At 43.8% G+C, this 18,463-nt stretch overlaps 1 protein-coding gene across 1 annotated transcript in view; it reads left to right on the top strand.

Moving 5' to 3' along the window:
* LOC112265279 (gap junction delta-2 protein-like) overlaps positions 1-9,808 on the top strand; it is a 28,523-nt gene extending 18,715 nt beyond the window's left edge. Inside the window, exon 2 of the mRNA XM_024442423.2 lies at positions 7,902-9,808. Within this exon, the coding sequence (XP_024298191.1) occupies positions 7,902-8,745 (844 nt within the window). The 3' untranslated portion in view covers positions 8,746-9,808. The remainder of the gene's footprint in view (positions 1-7,901) is intronic.
* The last annotated feature ends 8,655 nt before the right edge of the window (positions 9,809-18,463 follow it).

Below are 18,463 nucleotides of genomic sequence, written 5' to 3' on the forward strand. Positions count from 1 at the left end.
GTGTTCCGGTCTTGAGGGCTATCCTGGACCTCCTCCATCTCTGTCACATTCCAGTCAGTGACAGAAGGAGCAGAGGGCCTCCGCTCCCCTGCCAACAGAGTGCCATCCACACACAAGCTTTACAAAGATGACTGCGTCTATACTGTCTGACATTCCTGTGTTCTTCCCGTGCTCTCTAAAGTGGATGGATGATTTTCAGGCTCCATCTCAGGGTGAACTCTATATCACTACTGTCTAAATATATTTGCATCATGTATTTTGCGTGTATGCTTCACTGGGTATGTGTCTGTGTTGGTGGGGATGTTTTATATACAGTATGTATGTGTGTGTGCCAGTATTTACAGTATTTTTGGTTGCGTATGAGATGCTGTCAAATAACCTGGATTGAAGGTTGCAGCCCCCCTCCTCTCTCTCTCTCTCTCTCTCTCTCTCTCTCTCTCTCTCTCTCTCTCTCTCTCTCTCTCTCTCTCTCTCTCTCTCTCTCTCTCTCTCTCTCTCCCTCTCTCAATTGTTTTAGTTCTCCTCCATGTCTGGAGTCTCATCCTGCTGGGACTAAGCTGTTGTCCTGACGCACAACCAGTGTGTGGACGTGTGTGTGCGCGTGTGTGGACGTGTGTGAGCGGCAGAGGAAATAGGCCCAGGATTCTCTGGGAAGAGTCGATACAGTATTAGCTAAACGGCCAAGAGTCTGACCCTACCTGAAGCAAGACGTAGCTGTGGGCTATGTGCCAAATGGCCTGCAGTCAAGTCAACCAGGTCCTATTGACGATAAACCTTGGCAGCCTGTCACAAGACAGGCATGAGGAAACCAGGGAGATGCTTTATAGAGAGAGTTAAAGGGATGAGGCCAGGTAAAGCCGCAGCAGAAGCCCAGACAACGGGGGAAAGAGGGAGCCCTTTAAGAGGATTACACAGCAGTATCACATGGGGAACATTGAAATCATGGGGCAAACAAGCCAGCTTTGACTCATCACAGCTTCTTGTGTATGGGTGGCTTCTTCAGCCATCACCTAATGAAAAGGACTTCTCTAGTGTCTGTTATATTTAAGCAATAAGGCCCGAAGGGGTGTGGTATATGGCCAATATACCACGGCTAAGGGCTGTTCTTCGGCACGACTGTCAGCCAATCAGCATTCAGGGCTCGAACCACCCAGTTTATATATATCGATCGTGTTTGTGGTTATCAATAAGAGTCTATCATAGATCAACCATGTCTGCAACAGTCTATACAACAGGTTCTCTCTCCTGGGTGTAGAATGATTTTTTCATCTGGCTTCCATCCATAGATGACAGCAGACAGTTCCAACCTGCTTTGGTAGCATTGTTATTGCTGGTGTTTCTTCTCAGCTTCCTGGGTAGTCAAGCTGCCTGTAGTCTTCACTACAGCTGGTCCTCAGCTCGAATCAGAGCTTCCGTTCCTTGTTCTGCCCATCTGTTGTTGCCATGGTAACTGTCGGAGGAAGGAGGGGAGGGGAGGGAGGGAGGGTAGGGGGGATGTAGGGGGTTTGTGGGTAAAGGCACCAGGGAACCGTCCCTCCTGACTTACCCCCTTTCCTCGATCATCATATTATCTCCAGGGGTTACAGAAAGAAACACTGTAGAATCGGTCAAACTTAAGTCAAACTTAAGGAAGAACGACTTTAATGAACGTACAGTATAAAAGGGGTTGTTCTTCCTCCACAACAACAACAACAACAGCAAAACAGTAGCATCACTTCAAATGGAATCTCTGTTGGTTGTTTAGCAAGCTGCTCAGTTGTCTGTGTGCGGACGGTTGTGACAACGCTTCCCTCCGAGAAATAACTTATCATTTCACATGTTGGTGCACACTGATCACTGTAGATACAAATAGTACTTCAAATAGTACTGCAAATAGTACTTCAAACAAATAAACCTGGCTTTTGTCATTAGCTGTTGAGAGAGAAACCATGATAAATTAAAAGATGTTTTTGGGTTCTGGGCATAATGTTTTTACATAGTCACATAGTCACATTGTATGAAAGCACAGACAGGGTGTTCATTTAACAACCAGATGCAGGCTGTTGAGGGGGGAGGACACGATGACAAGGGGCTGGGGGGCAAGGCCAGCAGAGCCATACACAGGCGGTTTTGGACATTTTCACAAGATTCACAAAGGAGATTTTGTTTTAACGTTTAACAAATTCTTCCGACAATGGAAGCAAAAATGCTTCACCAAAATGTAAACAATTTAAATAGAAATGGTCTCTATTTGGAGCTTATTCTGTTGCAATGCCAGGCAGAGATAGGGAGGGAAAGAGGGGGAGGAAGGGAGGGACAGAGAGGGGGGTTAGGGAGGGAGATGGTAGGGCGCAGGAGCACAGGGAATGGAAAGACAGGGAGAAAAGACAGAACGAGAGCTAGTGAAGGAGGAAGAGGAGAAGGAGCAGGTGGGGGCTGTGGGCATGGATCATCTGAAGCTATTTGATGGCATTAAACAAACTACTAGGCCTAATGCAAGAATCCTCCATTGGCCCTGGAGCAGATTAAGGTTGTGGGTTTGCGTGTGGAAGCCATTATATAATTCATTCTCCCTGATGAGATTTTGTTCCCTCATCCCCCTTTTTTTTACCACTTTGGCAGTTTTTTTTATTCATCTAAATCTCTGTCCGCTACATTTTTGGGTGCCTTTTTTATCCCCGTCTGTAACTAATTCCACAGTAATTTGATGTTTTCCCTCTGTACCTAATCATTTTTCACAGCCTTTGACTGATACAGTGCGCTAGCTGGCACAATGCTATAGAACTGCTGTAGTGGATACGGTGTCCTAAACTCCTTAATGGAGTCACTACAAGGGCAACAGCATTACATTTCAAAATTTCTACTGCAATTCCATCCAGATTACAGGTGGGCGGATTGGGAGCATGTATTTCAGTTTTTTCCTTTTCCTTTATTCCAGGCTTACATTTTTTTTTTACCTCTGCAGTCTCTGTCTGTTATGAGAAATAGGCCTGTGAATAGCGGCTGACTTTGGGTCAGATTAAATATGACCTCTGAAACCACAGCTGTGGCATGTGCAGGCCAGTAAAGCTGCTCCGATTGGTAGATTACAAATTCATCCAGAGCAGCCAAACCGCATCCAACTATTTGGCAACTAAGGTGACAATCCCACTTTCTTCTATTGTCGTCATCACTTCATAAAAGTTCTCATTATACAGTTAATCTGCTTGGAGTAATTATGATGATTTATGACCTTAACGGAAGTTCATTCGAAGTGTGGATCTCTTTGAGAGCTGCACACAAAAGGCTCGCCGTCCTCTAGTGTTAAAAGGCCTGCTGAGTTTGTCTGAAAAATGAATGAGACAAATGCTTTGAGTGAGAGTGTGTGAGTTCAACTGACAGTGAAAGATTACCTCTGAAGCCCACTCACAGAAGGAAACTGTAGCGCTGCACTGTACAAAAACAGCTGCATACACTTGTATACATATGCAGGGCCGGCCCTCCCATTAGGCAAGATTGAATTTTGGGCGACATTTTGGCAATTAGCTGCCACCCCTGATCGGCTACTACACCACCGGCGCCCCAGACACTAGCTCATAGCCGTTGCTGCAGTTCCCGCCTGCACCCCATTCCCGCTTCTCCCGAAGTTCACTCCCACTATCCTTGATAGCTATAGTGATGTGTGTGTTTATATGGGATTATCCAATTGTGAAACATTAAAAAGGAATCTGCCGGTTTAGATTATTATTATTCTTTTTTTTAAGTTTGTGTGTGAGGAAGAAGATTAGTGATTAAGGCAGTAGTCTAACCTGTTAACGTTAGCTAGCTACTAGTGGAAATAATAATAAGCTACAGAGATTTTTTTTTAAAATTGCTACCATGTCTAAGAGACAGAAAAAGGAAGCAACTATTTTTTTTTAAACGAATGAGAAAAGTGGCACAATCTCTAAACCAAAGAAATTCCCTGCTGAATTTTGAACCTTTCACAAGCAGAGGCTCAATTGAACTCAATCAGGGTATTCCTCCAAGACCACCGATCTGATGCAGCTTTCGCTGGCGCATTAGCAAGCGCAAAAGAGTTGGCAGAGGAGATGGGTAATCGAGCCCTGTTTCCCAGTGAAGCCCATGACTGTTATCCCAGTCATGGGCTTCACTGTTTCCCAGATGAGCCTGTGACTGTACCTCAGCAGAAATTCAAAGTATATTTCTTTCATCAGATTCTTGATTCTGCTATCCAGTCTGTCAACGAGTGTGTTACGCAGCTCGAAGAGCACAGCAGTGTTTTCAGCATCCTGTACAACATCCCCACCATCAAGGACATGGACAATGCAGCACTTATCACTGACTGCGCAACACTGGAGAGGGCCCTTACGTACAGGGATTCCAGGGACATCGGCGCAAAAGAGCTGTGTAATGAGCTCAAAGTCTTGAGCAGGAGACTGGACAGTGAGGCAAAACCACTTGACGCACTGGAGTACATATCCAGATACCAAATGGCCTACTGGTATCCCAATGGATTTGTTGCCTCCCCGTGACAGTGGCAAGTGGAGAGCGCACATTCTCCAAGCTCAAACTCATCAAAAACTACCTGCGCTCTGCTATGAATCAAGAGAGACTCAATGGACTCTCCACCATATAAATTGAGCACAAGCAGTGCAAGTTTTTGCTGCCAGGAAGGCCAGGCGAGTCAGCTTGTCTTCGAATGAGAGGTAAGTGTTGCTCATACACTCACAATAATTCTATCACAGAGTAATTTGTAAGATTACTCAATTATCTATCTCCTGTTTACTTTGTTTTTTTAAATGATTTAAATAGACTACATCCCTCTCTCTTTCTCTGTCTCTCTCGGGTGATTTGATTTCAGGACCATGGACAGCTACCGAGAGAAAACATTGCTGATTGCAAGGAAGCACCACAGCAGAGGAAAGAGGCCACTCTAGGCAGGGCACGGAAAAAATAGATGCTGAAACTGATGCTGGACAATCAATTTCGATATGTAAATAAACAAAATTCGTTAAGGCTGGGTCATTGACATTAGGCCAGCCATGCATTTCTGAAAGAACTTGTTTCCAAAGCTCAAATGATGTATCATTCTTTTTACAGTTCTACAGGAATATTAAAATATGTTAAATATGTTGAATAAAAGTGTTATTTTTATTCTAATTGTAACAATTGTGGTGTCTGCCATGTGTGATAACAGATGTCATATTATTAGTGAGAAACTGCTACCTACTATAAGCAGCTGATGCTTACGGTGTAACGGTTTTCTTTAGGTGAAGTAGAGGCGGACCAAAACGCAGCGTGGTGGTTATTCATGTTCTTTAATAAAGGAACTAGACATGAAATAACTAACAAAACAATAAATGTGCAAAACCAAAAACAGTCCTAACTGGTGCAAACACAGACAGGAAAATCACCCACCAACACAGTGAAACCCAGGCTACCTAAATATGGTTCCCAATCAGAGACAATGACGAACACCTGCCTCTGATTGAGAACCATATTAGGCCATACATAGAACTAGACAAACTAGACATGTAACATAGAATGCCCACTCAGCTCACACCCTGACCAACCAAAACATAGAAACATACAAAGCAAACTATGGTCAGGGTGTGACATACAGGGATATATTGATTCCTCTCTATGACATTCTGAAGCTGAGCTGTGGCCTATAATATTAAATATAATATAACTATATAATATAAATTGAAGCTATTAATTTAGCTTTCCACTTTCTGAAGATACAGTTGAAGTCAAAAGTTTACATACACCTTAGCCAAATACATTTAAACTCAGTTTATCACAATTTCTGACATTTAATCCTAGTAAAAAATCCCTGTCGTAGGTCAGGTAAGATCACCACTTTATTTTAAGAATGTGAAATGGCAGTAGAGAGAATAATAGTAGAGAGAATTATTTATTTCAGCTTTAATTTCTTTCATCACATTCCCAGTGGGTCAGAAGTTTACATACACTCAATTAGTATTTGGTAGCATTGCCTTTAAATTGTTTAACTTGGGTCTGTCTCGCCCTGACCATAGAGAGCCTTTTTATTTTCTATTTTGGTTAGGTCGGGGTGTGACTAGGGTGGGTAATCTAGGTTGTTTTATTTCTTTGTTGGCCTGGTATGGTTCCCAATCAGAGGCAGCTGTTTATCGTTGTCTCTGATTGGGGATCATATTTAGGCAGCCATTTCCCCACTGTGTTTTGTGGGATCTTGTTTATGTGTAGTTGCCTGTGAGCACTCCGTAGCTTCACGTATCGTTTATTCTTTATTGTTTTTTGTGCGGTTCACTTATAATAAAAAATGTTGAACCGATTTCACGCTGCGCTTTGGTCCAGATGTTCTTACGACGATTATGACAGGGTCAAACGTTTCGGGTAGCCTTCCACAAGCTTCCCACAATAAGTTGGGTGAATTTTGGTCCATTCCTCCTGACAGAGCTGGTGTAACTGAGTCAAGTTTGTAGGTGTTGCTTCAATATATCCACATACATTTCTGTCCTCATGCCATCTATTTTATGAAGTGCACCAGTCCCTCCTGAGGCAACTCACCCCCACAACATGATGCTGCCACCACTGTGCTTCACGGTTGGGATGGTGTTCTTCGGCTTGCAAGCCTCCCCCTTTTTCCTCCAAACATAACGATGGTCATTATGGCCAAACTATTTTTGTTTCATCAGACCAGAGGACATTTCTCCAAAAAGTACGATCTTTGTCCCCATGTGCAGTTGCAAACTGTAGTCTGGCTTTTTTATGGCGGTTTTGGAGCAGTGGCTTTTTCCTTGCTGAGCAGCGTTTCCGGTTATGTCAGTATAGGACTCGTTTTACTGTGGATATAGATACTTTTGTACCTGTTTCCTGCAGCATCTTCACAAGGTCCTTTGCTGTTGTTCTGGGATTGATTTACACTTCTTGCACCAATGTACGTTAGTCTATATGAGACAGAAGGCATCAGCAGTTGAAGCTTACATATTTTTGCCTCGGTAGAGCATCTGTCTGGGTGGGAATGTCACTTTTGAAAATGCCATGTTTAGATTCATAAGGTTAGCTAAGATTACATTTTTTTGCAAGCAAGACACTCTGGTTTGACATTGGAGAAATATGACCTATGACTTGGGCTGCTGTTATGTTCTGTTCCTCTGACTTTTAGCTGAGATAAAAATGTGATTATTTTTATTTTTGTCTCGCCTAGGGCGCCAGAACGTCCAGGGCCGGCCCTGTACATATGTATGCCCCCTCACAGGCTATAATAGTTATTCTTAGAATGAATATTCTCAACATGTCACATTAAGCACACCACTGAAAAAACACAGTGAATTGCTTCACACCCAGTAATCTCCCCTCTCTCTCTGTCACACGCACAGAAATAGCACGCAAGCCGCAAACAAGGTGCACAGTGTCACCGGTTGCTAAGGGGATAGATGAAAAATGGGAAGACAGAGACTGTGTGTTACAAAATTAATTAGAGCAAGATCCATTTTAGCAGGGACTGAGATGAGGGTTATCATGTTAAATGAGCCTGATGCTAAACTTAGGCCATGAAGCAGAGAGATGTGTCATGTCGCTGTTTTAAATGGCTGTTGCGCTGGAGATGAAATGACTGGAAGAAGTATGGGAAAAAATAATTGTTCTTTCTCTAATATAGATATTGTGCTCAGCAGATGAATGTGCTTTAGATTAATCCCTTTTTTTCTACCTTATCTAAAGGAACAGTGACATCATGTCCAATCACTGCTCATTGTTCCCAGAACTCCACATCTCTTAACCAAGTTATATCTCTCTCTCTCTTGATCCTGCCCCGTCTGAATCTTCTTAAATCTCTTTAATCCAAAATTGTTTATTGGTTTTCCACCATCCTTTCTCTCTTCACCACACCTTCCAGTTGATAATTGTATCTAATATTTATTTTGTCTTCTCTCTCTCTCTCTCTCTGACAGGATTCTTCTGACCGTGGTGGTGATCTTTCGGATCCTGATCGTGGCCATCGTTGGCGAGACGGTGTACGAGGACGAGCAAACCATGTTCATCTGCAACACCCTGCAGCCGGGCTGCAACCAGGCCTGCTACGACAAGGCCTTCCCCATCTCCCACATCCGCTACTGGGTCTTCCAGATCATTCTGGTGTGTACGCCCAGCCTGTGCTTCATCACCTACTCTGTGCACCAGTCGGCCAAGCAGCGTGACAGACGCTACTCCTTCCTCTACCCGCTGCTGGAGCGTTCGGATTACGGGCAAAGTGGCACCAGGAAGCTTCGTAACATCAACGGCATCCTGGTGCACCACGGCGACGGTGGCGGGAAGGACGAGCATGACTGCATGGAGGTGAAGGAGATTCCCAATGTGCCGCGGGGGCTCACACATGGCAAGAAGTCCAAGCAGCGCCAGCAGGAGGGCATCTCGCGCTTCTACATTATCCAGGTGGTGTTCCGTAACGCACTGGAGATCGGCTTTCTGGTGGGACAGTACTTCCTATACGGCTTCAGCGTGCCGGGCATCTTCGAGTGCGACCGTTACCCCTGCTTGAAGGAGGTGGAGTGCTACGTGTCACGGCCCACCGAGAAAACGGTCTTCCTGGTCTTCATGTTCGCTGTGAGTGGCATCTGCGTGCTGCTCAACCTGGCAGAGCTCAACCACCTGGGCTGGAAGAAAATCAAGGCAGCCATCCGGGGCGTGCAGGCCCGCCGGAAGTCCATCTGCGAGATCCGCAAGAAGGACATGTCTCACCTGTCACAGCCCCCCAACATGGGCAGGACCCAGTCCAGCGAGTCCGCCTATGTCTGATGGAGACAGGGCTAAATGCTGGGTAAGTGAGGGGGCAGAGTAGGGAACGAGTGGGACGACCACTCCATTCCGCTCTCTCTTTTTAGTTTTAATGGAAAGAGGAGGAGGAGGAGGGAAAGCTGCCACGGAATATTTGGTGCATTTTTTTATTACTTTATTACCAGCTGCACCTGTTCTTGTCATACCTTGTCATGTGAATGATGTTTTGATTGGGACAGGGCTTCTGGGGCTTCTGGCTGTTGTAGGGTTTTCGGGCCAGGGACGGTGAAGAGGACCGAGGGGTTGGCTATGTCATGGTGCTGTTCTGGCTTATTTCATCCATGATGAAGAGAGCAGGAGGGGTCGTTAACAGAGAAAGAGAGGAAGTGCTGTCGCAACGATGATCAACTCTCCACAAGCAGCGTACAGGGAGTCAACTTTCTAGCCTCTCTTTCCTGCTGTGGAGAGAGAATGATGTTCCTCTCAAGCTAGTCTCCAGAGATTACGATGACAGAGAGAGACAGTGTTCGGGAGTCCTGGAGCTGGTGCCAGAAGAAGCTGCTGTTTACGTTTTGTCTCCTGGCAAACAACTATTAACACAAACACCATGAAGGAATATTAAAAACATTTCTTCTCTACTTCTTCGCTGCTGGTACCTGCACCGTTGAGACTGAGGGTGGATGACAGTAATGTCTTCTTGTCCTCTTCTCCTCCGTGTAATCTTTAGAGAGGAACCCAAGGAGGCCACGCATAAACGACACCTCCACAGTCACAAACCGTTCCCCTCCACACAAAAACACCCCTGCGCCGAGCTTCTCTCTCCAGCATGCCAATGTATTGCGTGTGTTTGTGACTGACTGAAAGAAAGAGAAAAAGAAAGTGAAAGAGAGAAATAGGAGAGTAGAAGAGGAACCTTCTCCTTGCTCTCTCGACGGAGAGGAACCAGATCATTTTATTACTAATTTAAATGTTTACCATATCATTATTATGAGTTGATTTATTCCTTTCGTGACGAAGTTGGTACCAGCCTTTGGATTTACTTCTTGTTTGAAAGTTCCTGCATATTATTTCATCTTTTAGTTGAGAGAGTATATCAAAATAGATGTATTTATCTTTATGGAGGGAGGGAGGGAGGGAGGGAGGGAGGGGCAAAAAACATGGTTGGGATCATGGGGTACTTAAAATGTATAAATAGCCTTGTCTTTTTTTGTTTCTGATCGATGGAACTGAATTTGTGTCTGAGAGGAGGATTGCAAGAGGTATTTGAAAAAGGCAGGTTTACAAAGCAGTGGTTCTAGAATGAACCAAGTGTTATCATGGATTGTACTCTTGACAGAGAACATGCTAATCTACTGGTTTGTGCTGCATCTCTCTCATCTGTGGTTATCAGCAGGCATGCCTTTATTAAGAGAAGAGAAAAGATTGAGGAAAATACAAAGGAAAATAAGTATTGCAGCACGATCCCTGAAGACAGGCGGGAGAACGGCAGACAGAAAGGAACTCTCGTTGGGAAAAGCTCTGTAGCACCAGCAATAAAAACCCAACACACTCGCTCAACACCACTGAAGACAGTGTTCAGCTTTTCTGCAACAGTGGTACACTCTAAAAGGGATCCCACATTTACAGCACAATGCCTTTTCACCCTGCAGTGAGGCTAGACACGGGAGGTGGGGAGGGGGGGTGTCCTTGTTGTGGATGTATTGAGGGAGGGGTGTGCACACTGAGCAGTAGTAGTGTCCATGTCGATGACATTATAAGAAGGCCAAACATGGCCAGCGAGGTGCATCACCGTACTGTACAATGTGCCTCGTGTGTGTGTGTGTGTGTCTGGGTGTGTGTGTGCACGCGCGCATACTTGCGTGTGTGTTCCTTGGTTTATGTCCTGTCCAGAGAGAAAGTCCCCATCAGCATGGTTCTGCTTGAGTGAAAATGTTTGGGCCGGAACATTCTCCTGGTGTTCCACCCCAGGATCATATAGGAACCCTGTAATGGCGGTCACCCCAAGCACTGCCCAGGGACACACAGCCTGGAGTGTGTAATGTACAGGCTCTACTAAACACTCTGTAAGGAGCAGGAGAGAGAAGAGGGAGAGGGGGGTTGCTGGAGACATTGACATCAACAGCATGTGTTCTTTTGGCACGTACGTCTGGTACACTGTAAAACAGAGTAGGCAGCTCAGGTTGGAGATGTTTGGGTCTACAGTGACACCGGCTGGGCCCGGGCCAAAACAACTTCGCAAGCCAAGCCGAGAAAACAGACATGGGAGAGGAAATATGGCTGGAACCTGGAAAGCCACCAAGCCTCTAGTTGCACATTTGTTTGAAAAGAACAGGAAATGTCCTAAACAGAACGACAGAAAGCCATGACAAAGTCCTCGCTAGTCATTCAATGACAGAGGATTACAACCGCAGAGAGACACGTTTATGGAGATAGAAACCGTTCAGAACTGTCCCCGTGTAAGATGGCCGACAAAATGCGGCTCTACGAAGTCAGCCTCTCTAGAGTTGTATCTCTATGTATGAGTCCAGCTATCCTCTCTATCCTCACTGAGCACACTGCTGATGTGGTTGTATAGTCTTACTGAGGTGTGACTGGTGAAGTAGCCAGAGAAGGCTCTTCATTCGTCCGGTCTTGTCTGTGATTAACCCACTGATACTAGTAGATCATCTCTAGTATAGAATTAGTCCCCTTCTTCAGAGTTTGTTGAATGGCCGTGGGATTGGATGAGGAGGAGCCTTGTTCTTAGAAGACTGCTGAGAGGGCGTAATAATAGAGGTTAAGGCCGGGCTTTCTCTAAATGATCCTGGGCGCTTCTCTTTAAGAAAACGGTTTGGGAAGGTTGGTCTGAAGTGTAGTATAGTAGTGTACATGTACAGTCCCCATGTGTCTCTCTCCTGCTCTCCTGTCTGGTCTCATTGAGGGTTATATAACAGGGTTGGGATAAGGACACTTCCCAAAGTGACCACACAGGGTTCTAGTGGTCTAATGCTCTCTCCAGTCTATATGTGAAAATTATGCAATTTTATTTTCTTAATTTGTTTCCTTTCTGGCTTGTGGATTCATTTTGTTGTCTTCTGCTCTTTTTTTTGTACAGTGATGTAATTGAAAGACCTATCGAAAAAGTTTTTTTTTTTCCTATGTAAAGAACAAAACATTTTAAATGTACAAACTGGGGGTGTTGAAATGTGATCACATGTATTGTATCCCTTGCCAAAGTGATATACAAATTACATGGGGTTTAAAATGTATTCTTTTTTAAGGCATGCACAATGGCTAGAATAAGCATGTTTCTACCTGTTTTGAAAAACTCCATCTTTAAAAGAAAGAAGAGGTTTTTTAGTTGTCGTCCAAGCTTTGGAGATAAAACGTGTAATTAAGTCTTGATGTCAAGAATCTCTCATTCTAACTCTTTTACAAGTCAGTACCAAGCCAAGCAGTCATTTCTAAACGGAATAGGGTAGGATTCAGCCCTGCTGTTTTTTTACCACCATTTTGAGCTACTTTACCTGCTATAAAAAGATTCAGATTTTTTTTAAACAACAACACTTATGATGTGGATACTCTGAACTATACTTGTGTGTACTGTAAGCCACACTTTTCAGGGTAAATAAACACTACATTGACAAAACAGAGGAAACAACATTCCACAGTAATGCAAATGAATTACGACTGAATGAATGAAGTCTGATGAAAGAAACAGTGAAGCCCTAAGACACAGTAACATTATGGGGACTGTGTAGCCCTCTGCTTCAGGTCAACACATTGAGGGCTACTGCACATCATACAAACAGTCTCAGGAATTATGCACTTCTAAATGATTAACAATCTTTTAAAACTAGGTTTTTATTAATATTTCTACAATTAATACAACAAAACTTTTCTAAACGCTATCAGACAACATCTGCATTCTTTCTTACACAGGAAACCCATCAGGAAACACCATATAGATAATAAGGCACATCAAGTATTGTCAATCAGTACACAAATGAGAAAGCTAATGTATTACTACATAAACATTCTCAAGACTAGTTTGATGGCAAGAAAATCCCTTTAATCTGCAGAGTTACGGCAAAACAGACCCATAACCCTACTTCTGTGGCCACTTCCTTGTATCCAAGCCTAAACCAGCCCTCTTGCCTGAAACGTTGGTGCTATCAACCCTCATCATGGGTTGCATTGAATCAGTGACAAGGAAGGTCATTTACCAGACAAGTTCAGATAAATATTTCCGAGGAGATGGAAGCAAGGACCTACAGACAGCTCACACACTCTTCCAATTGGCAGGAACGGACACCATCTGTGGTGGCAGAGAGCAAACCCTGGAGGTTGTGACACTATTAAATACCTGCTGTACCATCACTCTAGCACACATCTACCACCAGAGCCACCTGTCCTAACCTCACATGTAGGGCTGCATTCAAACCAGTGGCATGGGGGGTGTGGAGAGGTAACAGACCCAGGTTTACATCATCAGGTCTGGCACCGCCCACTCTTGAGACAAAGGGACCCGTCCAAACATTTTAACGAGACTGGCTGTGTTGAAAGTTTTTATAAACAAGGGCTTTATAGTTTCAGCACAGTCTCCTTCATCCCCCCTTCACCATAGAAACAAAAACACAACATACCGCTATCCCAATATTTATCTCCCTAACAGAACGTGGTGACCATGTTTGTTGCTCAAGGACCTAATCAAACCTTTAGCCTTGTTGTGCCAATGGGTGATACGCAGTGCCGTCAACTTCACTAGCCTGAAAATGATGCAGCACCCCCCCCCTTCCCAGCTTGGGCCAGTTGGGCCAATTAGTAATAACAATTCAAACTAGACTATACTGATAGTAACAAAAGCTATAGCGCCACCATGTGGTGTCGATATGAATGTTCTTGGTTGCAGTGCATTTGGAAAGTATTCAGACCTCTTGACCTTTTCCACATTTTGTTACGATACAGCCTTATTCTAAAATGTATTGATTGGACATAATTTGGAAAGGCACACAACTGTCTATATAAGGTCCCACAGTTGACAGTGTATGTCAGAACAAAAACCAAGCCATGAGGTCGAAGGAATTGTCCGTAGAGCTCTGAGACAGGATTGTGTCAGGGCACAGATCTGGGGAAGGGTACCAAAAACTGCTACCAAAAAAGCATCGAAGGTCTCCAAGAACACAGTGGCCTCCATTATTCTTAAATGGAAGAAGTTTGGAACCACCAAGACTCTTCCTAGAGCTGCCCGCCCCAGCCAAACTGAGCAATTGGGGGAGAAGGGCATTCATCAGGGAGATAACCAAGAACCCAATGGTCACTCTGACAGATCTCTAGAGTTCCTCTGTGGAGATGGGAGAACCTTCGAGAAGGACAACTATCTCTGCAGCACTCCACCAATCAGGCCTTTATGGGAGAGTGGCCAGACGGAAGCCACTCCTCAGTAAAAGGCACAGAAACAAGATTCTCTGGTCTGATGAAACTAAAATTGAACTCTTTTGCCTGAATGGCAAGCGTCACGTCTGGGGGAAACCTGGCACAATCCCTATAGTGAAGCATGGTGGTGGCAGCATCATGCCATGGGAATGTTTTTCAGCGGCAGGGACAGGGAGACTAGTCAGCATCGAGGGAAATATGAATGGAGCATGAAAACCTGCTCCAGAGTGCTCAGGACCTCAGACTGGGCCGAAGTTTAATCTTCCAACAGGACAATGACCTTAAGCACACAGCCAAGACAACGCAGGAACAGCTTCGGGACAAGTCTCTGAATATCCTTGAGTGGCCCAGCCAGAGCCCGGACTTGAACCCGATCGAACATCTCTGGAGAGACCTGAAAATAGCTGTGCAGCAACGCTCCCCATCCAAGAGGATCTGCAGAGAAGAATGGAAGAAACTCCCCAAATGCAGGTGTGCCAAGCTTGTAGCATCATACCCAGGAACACTTGATGCTGTGATCGCTGCCAAAGTTGCTTCAACAAAGTACTATTAAACGGTCTGAATACTTATGTAAATGTGATCGTTTTTGTTTTGTCATTACGGGGTATTGTGTGTAGATTAATGACAGAAAAATACTATTTAATACATTTTAGAATAAGGCTGTAAGGTAATAAAATGTGGAAAAAGTCAAGGGGTCTGAATACTTTCCGAAGGCACTGTATGATGAGTCGTGACAGTGTTTGCAACATGTTTACCAGATTTTGTTACAATATCTGTGACTGATTTATATGCATTTATGTGCCAGACCACGCCCGCGTGAATGGTTATTGGTCAAGAGCGGCCATGTTGTTTTAGGTACTAGTCTGGAAAATATTGCGTTGAGAGATCTTTGTCCATAGATGCCACATATGAAGTTTCATGCAGATTGGTAATTCGATGCCAGAGGAGTAGAGTTGTAAGTCTTTTTCACAATATTGTAAATGGCGGAAAATCCATCATAGCAGACCTTATTTGTTTCTTGTGAGGAAAGGGACTTACTGTATGTACAGAATTGCCTGACATTTGGTCAAATGGAGTGAGAGGTGTGACCTTTTAAAGTTTTAATTTTCAATAACTTGTTATAACGCCACCGTCTGGCCAAACAGTGTCATTTTGTAAATGGCAGATCTCTATTGCAAGATGCATCATTCACCCGAGTTCCGTCAAAATTAGGCCATTGCTGTCTGAGATATCGCATGTGACGAACGTACTAACGGACAAATATAGAGCCACAGTCCCCTCCCCGATTTTCTTTGTGGAGGACAATGATGGTCAGCTACATTATCAGCTAAATGCTGGCAAAAATACCCAACATTGTCTATTGTGTCAAAACATGCTTTAAAAATGGACCCTAGCATGAAAAGTCTGTATTCTCATTGGCCACAATAAGCAAGGAAATCACTACTTCATGCAAGACAGACTTGCATCGGGATTAGTAGAACGTGTCATACAAACTTGAACATGAGAATTGGTATTGATGATACTTGTGACATGCCTTTAGTATCCCCCTCTCCACTCTGAGAGCCTGAGCCATGATGAAGCCAGCTCTGTCTTGTCATGTGAAGGACATGACACCCACTGAGTCTAAGGCTTCGACGTGCTATAAGTGCACTCAATGCACGGTGCTGATGTAGTCGACACAAACAGCCACACCGAGCTGGATTAGGAATATTTTGTTTATGGGGGCAATTTCAAACCCTTTAATCTCTCATGATATCAATAGTAACTAGGCAATTTCATTAAACTGAGTGCTACTTGATCTAGTGAGGACGGCTCTAAGGCCGTGAGGTTTTTCAGAAGAGAAGCTTTAGTGAGGGGAAAACAACTACCTGTCCCCTCAACTGACACAGTGGCCCCGTTGAGTCATAAAGTAGCATACAAATTAGAGTAAACAATTGACATAAAGCTTATGATTCTTGATCCACACCACCACTGCACTGTCAAATTAAATAAGGCTACCTTATAGGAGTGGTTGCTACGGTAACGTCATGAAAAATCATATCAAGAACATGCTAGGGTACGAGAGTTGAGGACGAGGTAATGTCTATATTTGGCTCGGTACTAAAATGAACGTCAGGTACGTGTTTTCTTAAGGAGCAGAAAGGGAAATGTATTAGCTGTAGAATAACATGTGATTGTTTCATCGTAGCTCTGCATATCTCCAACACCGAAGTGGACATAAAAAAAATGCTAAGAAAGAAAAAAACACTTGTTTGTGATTTTTAACGGAAAATCTGTTGTTTTGACTGCAGATTTGATTTTATATCCAACTGACCTTATTTGAAGGTTTCTTGACCATTGTGTCTGACTTGTGTACTGTATGTAAATACTGAATAAAACCTTGAATGTTACACATGCCCGAATTTGACCTTGTGGTGATTGACAGTGTGCAGCCCTATCTGAATGGATGTAGGTGTCAAAATATCAAAACATTTTCTGCATGTGTTTGTGTGCATGAGAGACAGAAACCAAGAGAGAGATGGGATATCGAAATGTCATTGTCCACGTGAATGGAATCGAAAAACAAAAGCAGTATATTATAGTATGACACATCAAAATGTGCTGCTGCTGAAATGATAAAACTGACCACAAATAATAACAATTCCAAGTAGTTTCTTAATGGCATCAGTGATAATAGCAAGGGAAAGGGAGGAGGGAATGCTGTGTGTGTGTGTGTGTGTGTGTGTGTGTGTGTGTGTGTGTGTGTGTGTGTGTGTGTGTGTGTGTGTGTGTGTGTGTGTGTGTGTGTGTGTGTGTGTGTGTGTGTGTGTGTGTGTGTGTGTGTGTGTGTGTGTGTGCGTGTGCGTGTGTGTGTGCGTATGTGTGTGTGTGCCAAGGTTATTACAGTAAACTAAAACTGAAACTAAAACAAAAAAATAGTCATGAAAAAACAATTTAGTTAATAATAATAATAGATAATAATTAACAAACATGTTTGGAAAAACTAAAACTATACTGAAACTATTATCTTTGATTCCAAAACAAACTAAAATAAAAAGCATATTATGTTCCATTTTAGTCTTTTTCCCTAAACTTTCAATGTAGGTTTTCAATGTGGTTTTCAATGTAGGTTTTCAATGTGGTTTTCAATGTAGGTTTTCAATGGGGTTTTCAAGCTTTTTGCAGGTTTTCAAGCTACTGAATCTGGTGGGTAACTGCTGCCAGGAGATGGCGATGTTTCAAATAGACCAAGTTTGTGCATCACTACTACTAGTTATGACCAGATATTATGGAGGAATTAAGATGAAGCAAAAAGGCAGTTTCCCATTGAAAAAAAGTGTCTGTGTAAGTAAGTTACGCTTCTCCTGTGAGCATGCTTTCTCGGGTAGCATAGCGACCAGCAGGCAGAGACGACTGCTTCAGCCACTTTGAGAACTAAAACAAAGTTGTTTTTCTGTCAATTTGTGGCTCAGAATGCTCAGAACACATTCAGCTTTTCATAAAATTCCCCAAAAATCTACCACAGTTAATATGTGTGTGGACAATCTGTAATATTCGGTTGAATCCTAAGGCTCTCGCATTGGCACCAGTGCGATAGCAGCTGGCTCTGGACAACTTAAATAAAAAATAGAAAAAACAAATAGAAAAACACAAAACTATAATAACCTTAGTGTGAGCGTGCGTGTGCATTTGTGTGTATGTGTTTATTCCTCTTTCATTTCTGTTGCACTAAACAGCAGCAATGTCAACAGAGAAAGTGTTTGCAATGTGTGTGTGTGTGTGTGTGTGTGTGTGTGTGTGTCTCTGATATCCCAATTCGCTGTGCTGAATTGGGATTGAGGACTGGTTGCCATGGCAATAAGCCTGGCAGTAATATCTCTAAACCCAGCAAGGATTAATCTGTACACAGATGGCCGGGGGACAGCGTCTCTTCCTGACCACTGTGGCAGCCAGCGTCATCACCATCAGCAATATGGCCTTCGTCCTCATCATCATTGTCACCAAGGCTAGTATCATCATAAACATAAACATCAACATCAATCTCGTCATCTTCATCATCATCATAATCATCATCATCACTGCCATCAAGACTAGTATCATCATAAACGTCTCAAAGGAAGGAGGAGGAGGAGGAGGAGAAGTATAAAGGAAGAGGGTTAGAGCGCGGCAGAGTTGGGAACAGGCTGGATGTTCTGCCTGGGTGCCTCTGCCTTGTCTTCAGGGGGAGCAGCTGAGGAGCAGGGACAGGTGGGCCACAAGACAGGGGAGGAGGAGGGAGGAAGGGGAGGGGACACTACTACAGGACCAAATAGAGGGCATTCAGAGAGAGAGAGAGAGAGAGAGA

Source organism: Oncorhynchus tshawytscha, linkage group LG13 (genome assembly GCF_018296145.1).
Source record: "Oncorhynchus tshawytscha isolate Ot180627B linkage group LG13, Otsh_v2.0, whole genome shotgun sequence".
NCBI classification, from domain to species: Eukaryota; Metazoa; Chordata; class Actinopteri; order Salmoniformes; family Salmonidae; genus Oncorhynchus; species Oncorhynchus tshawytscha.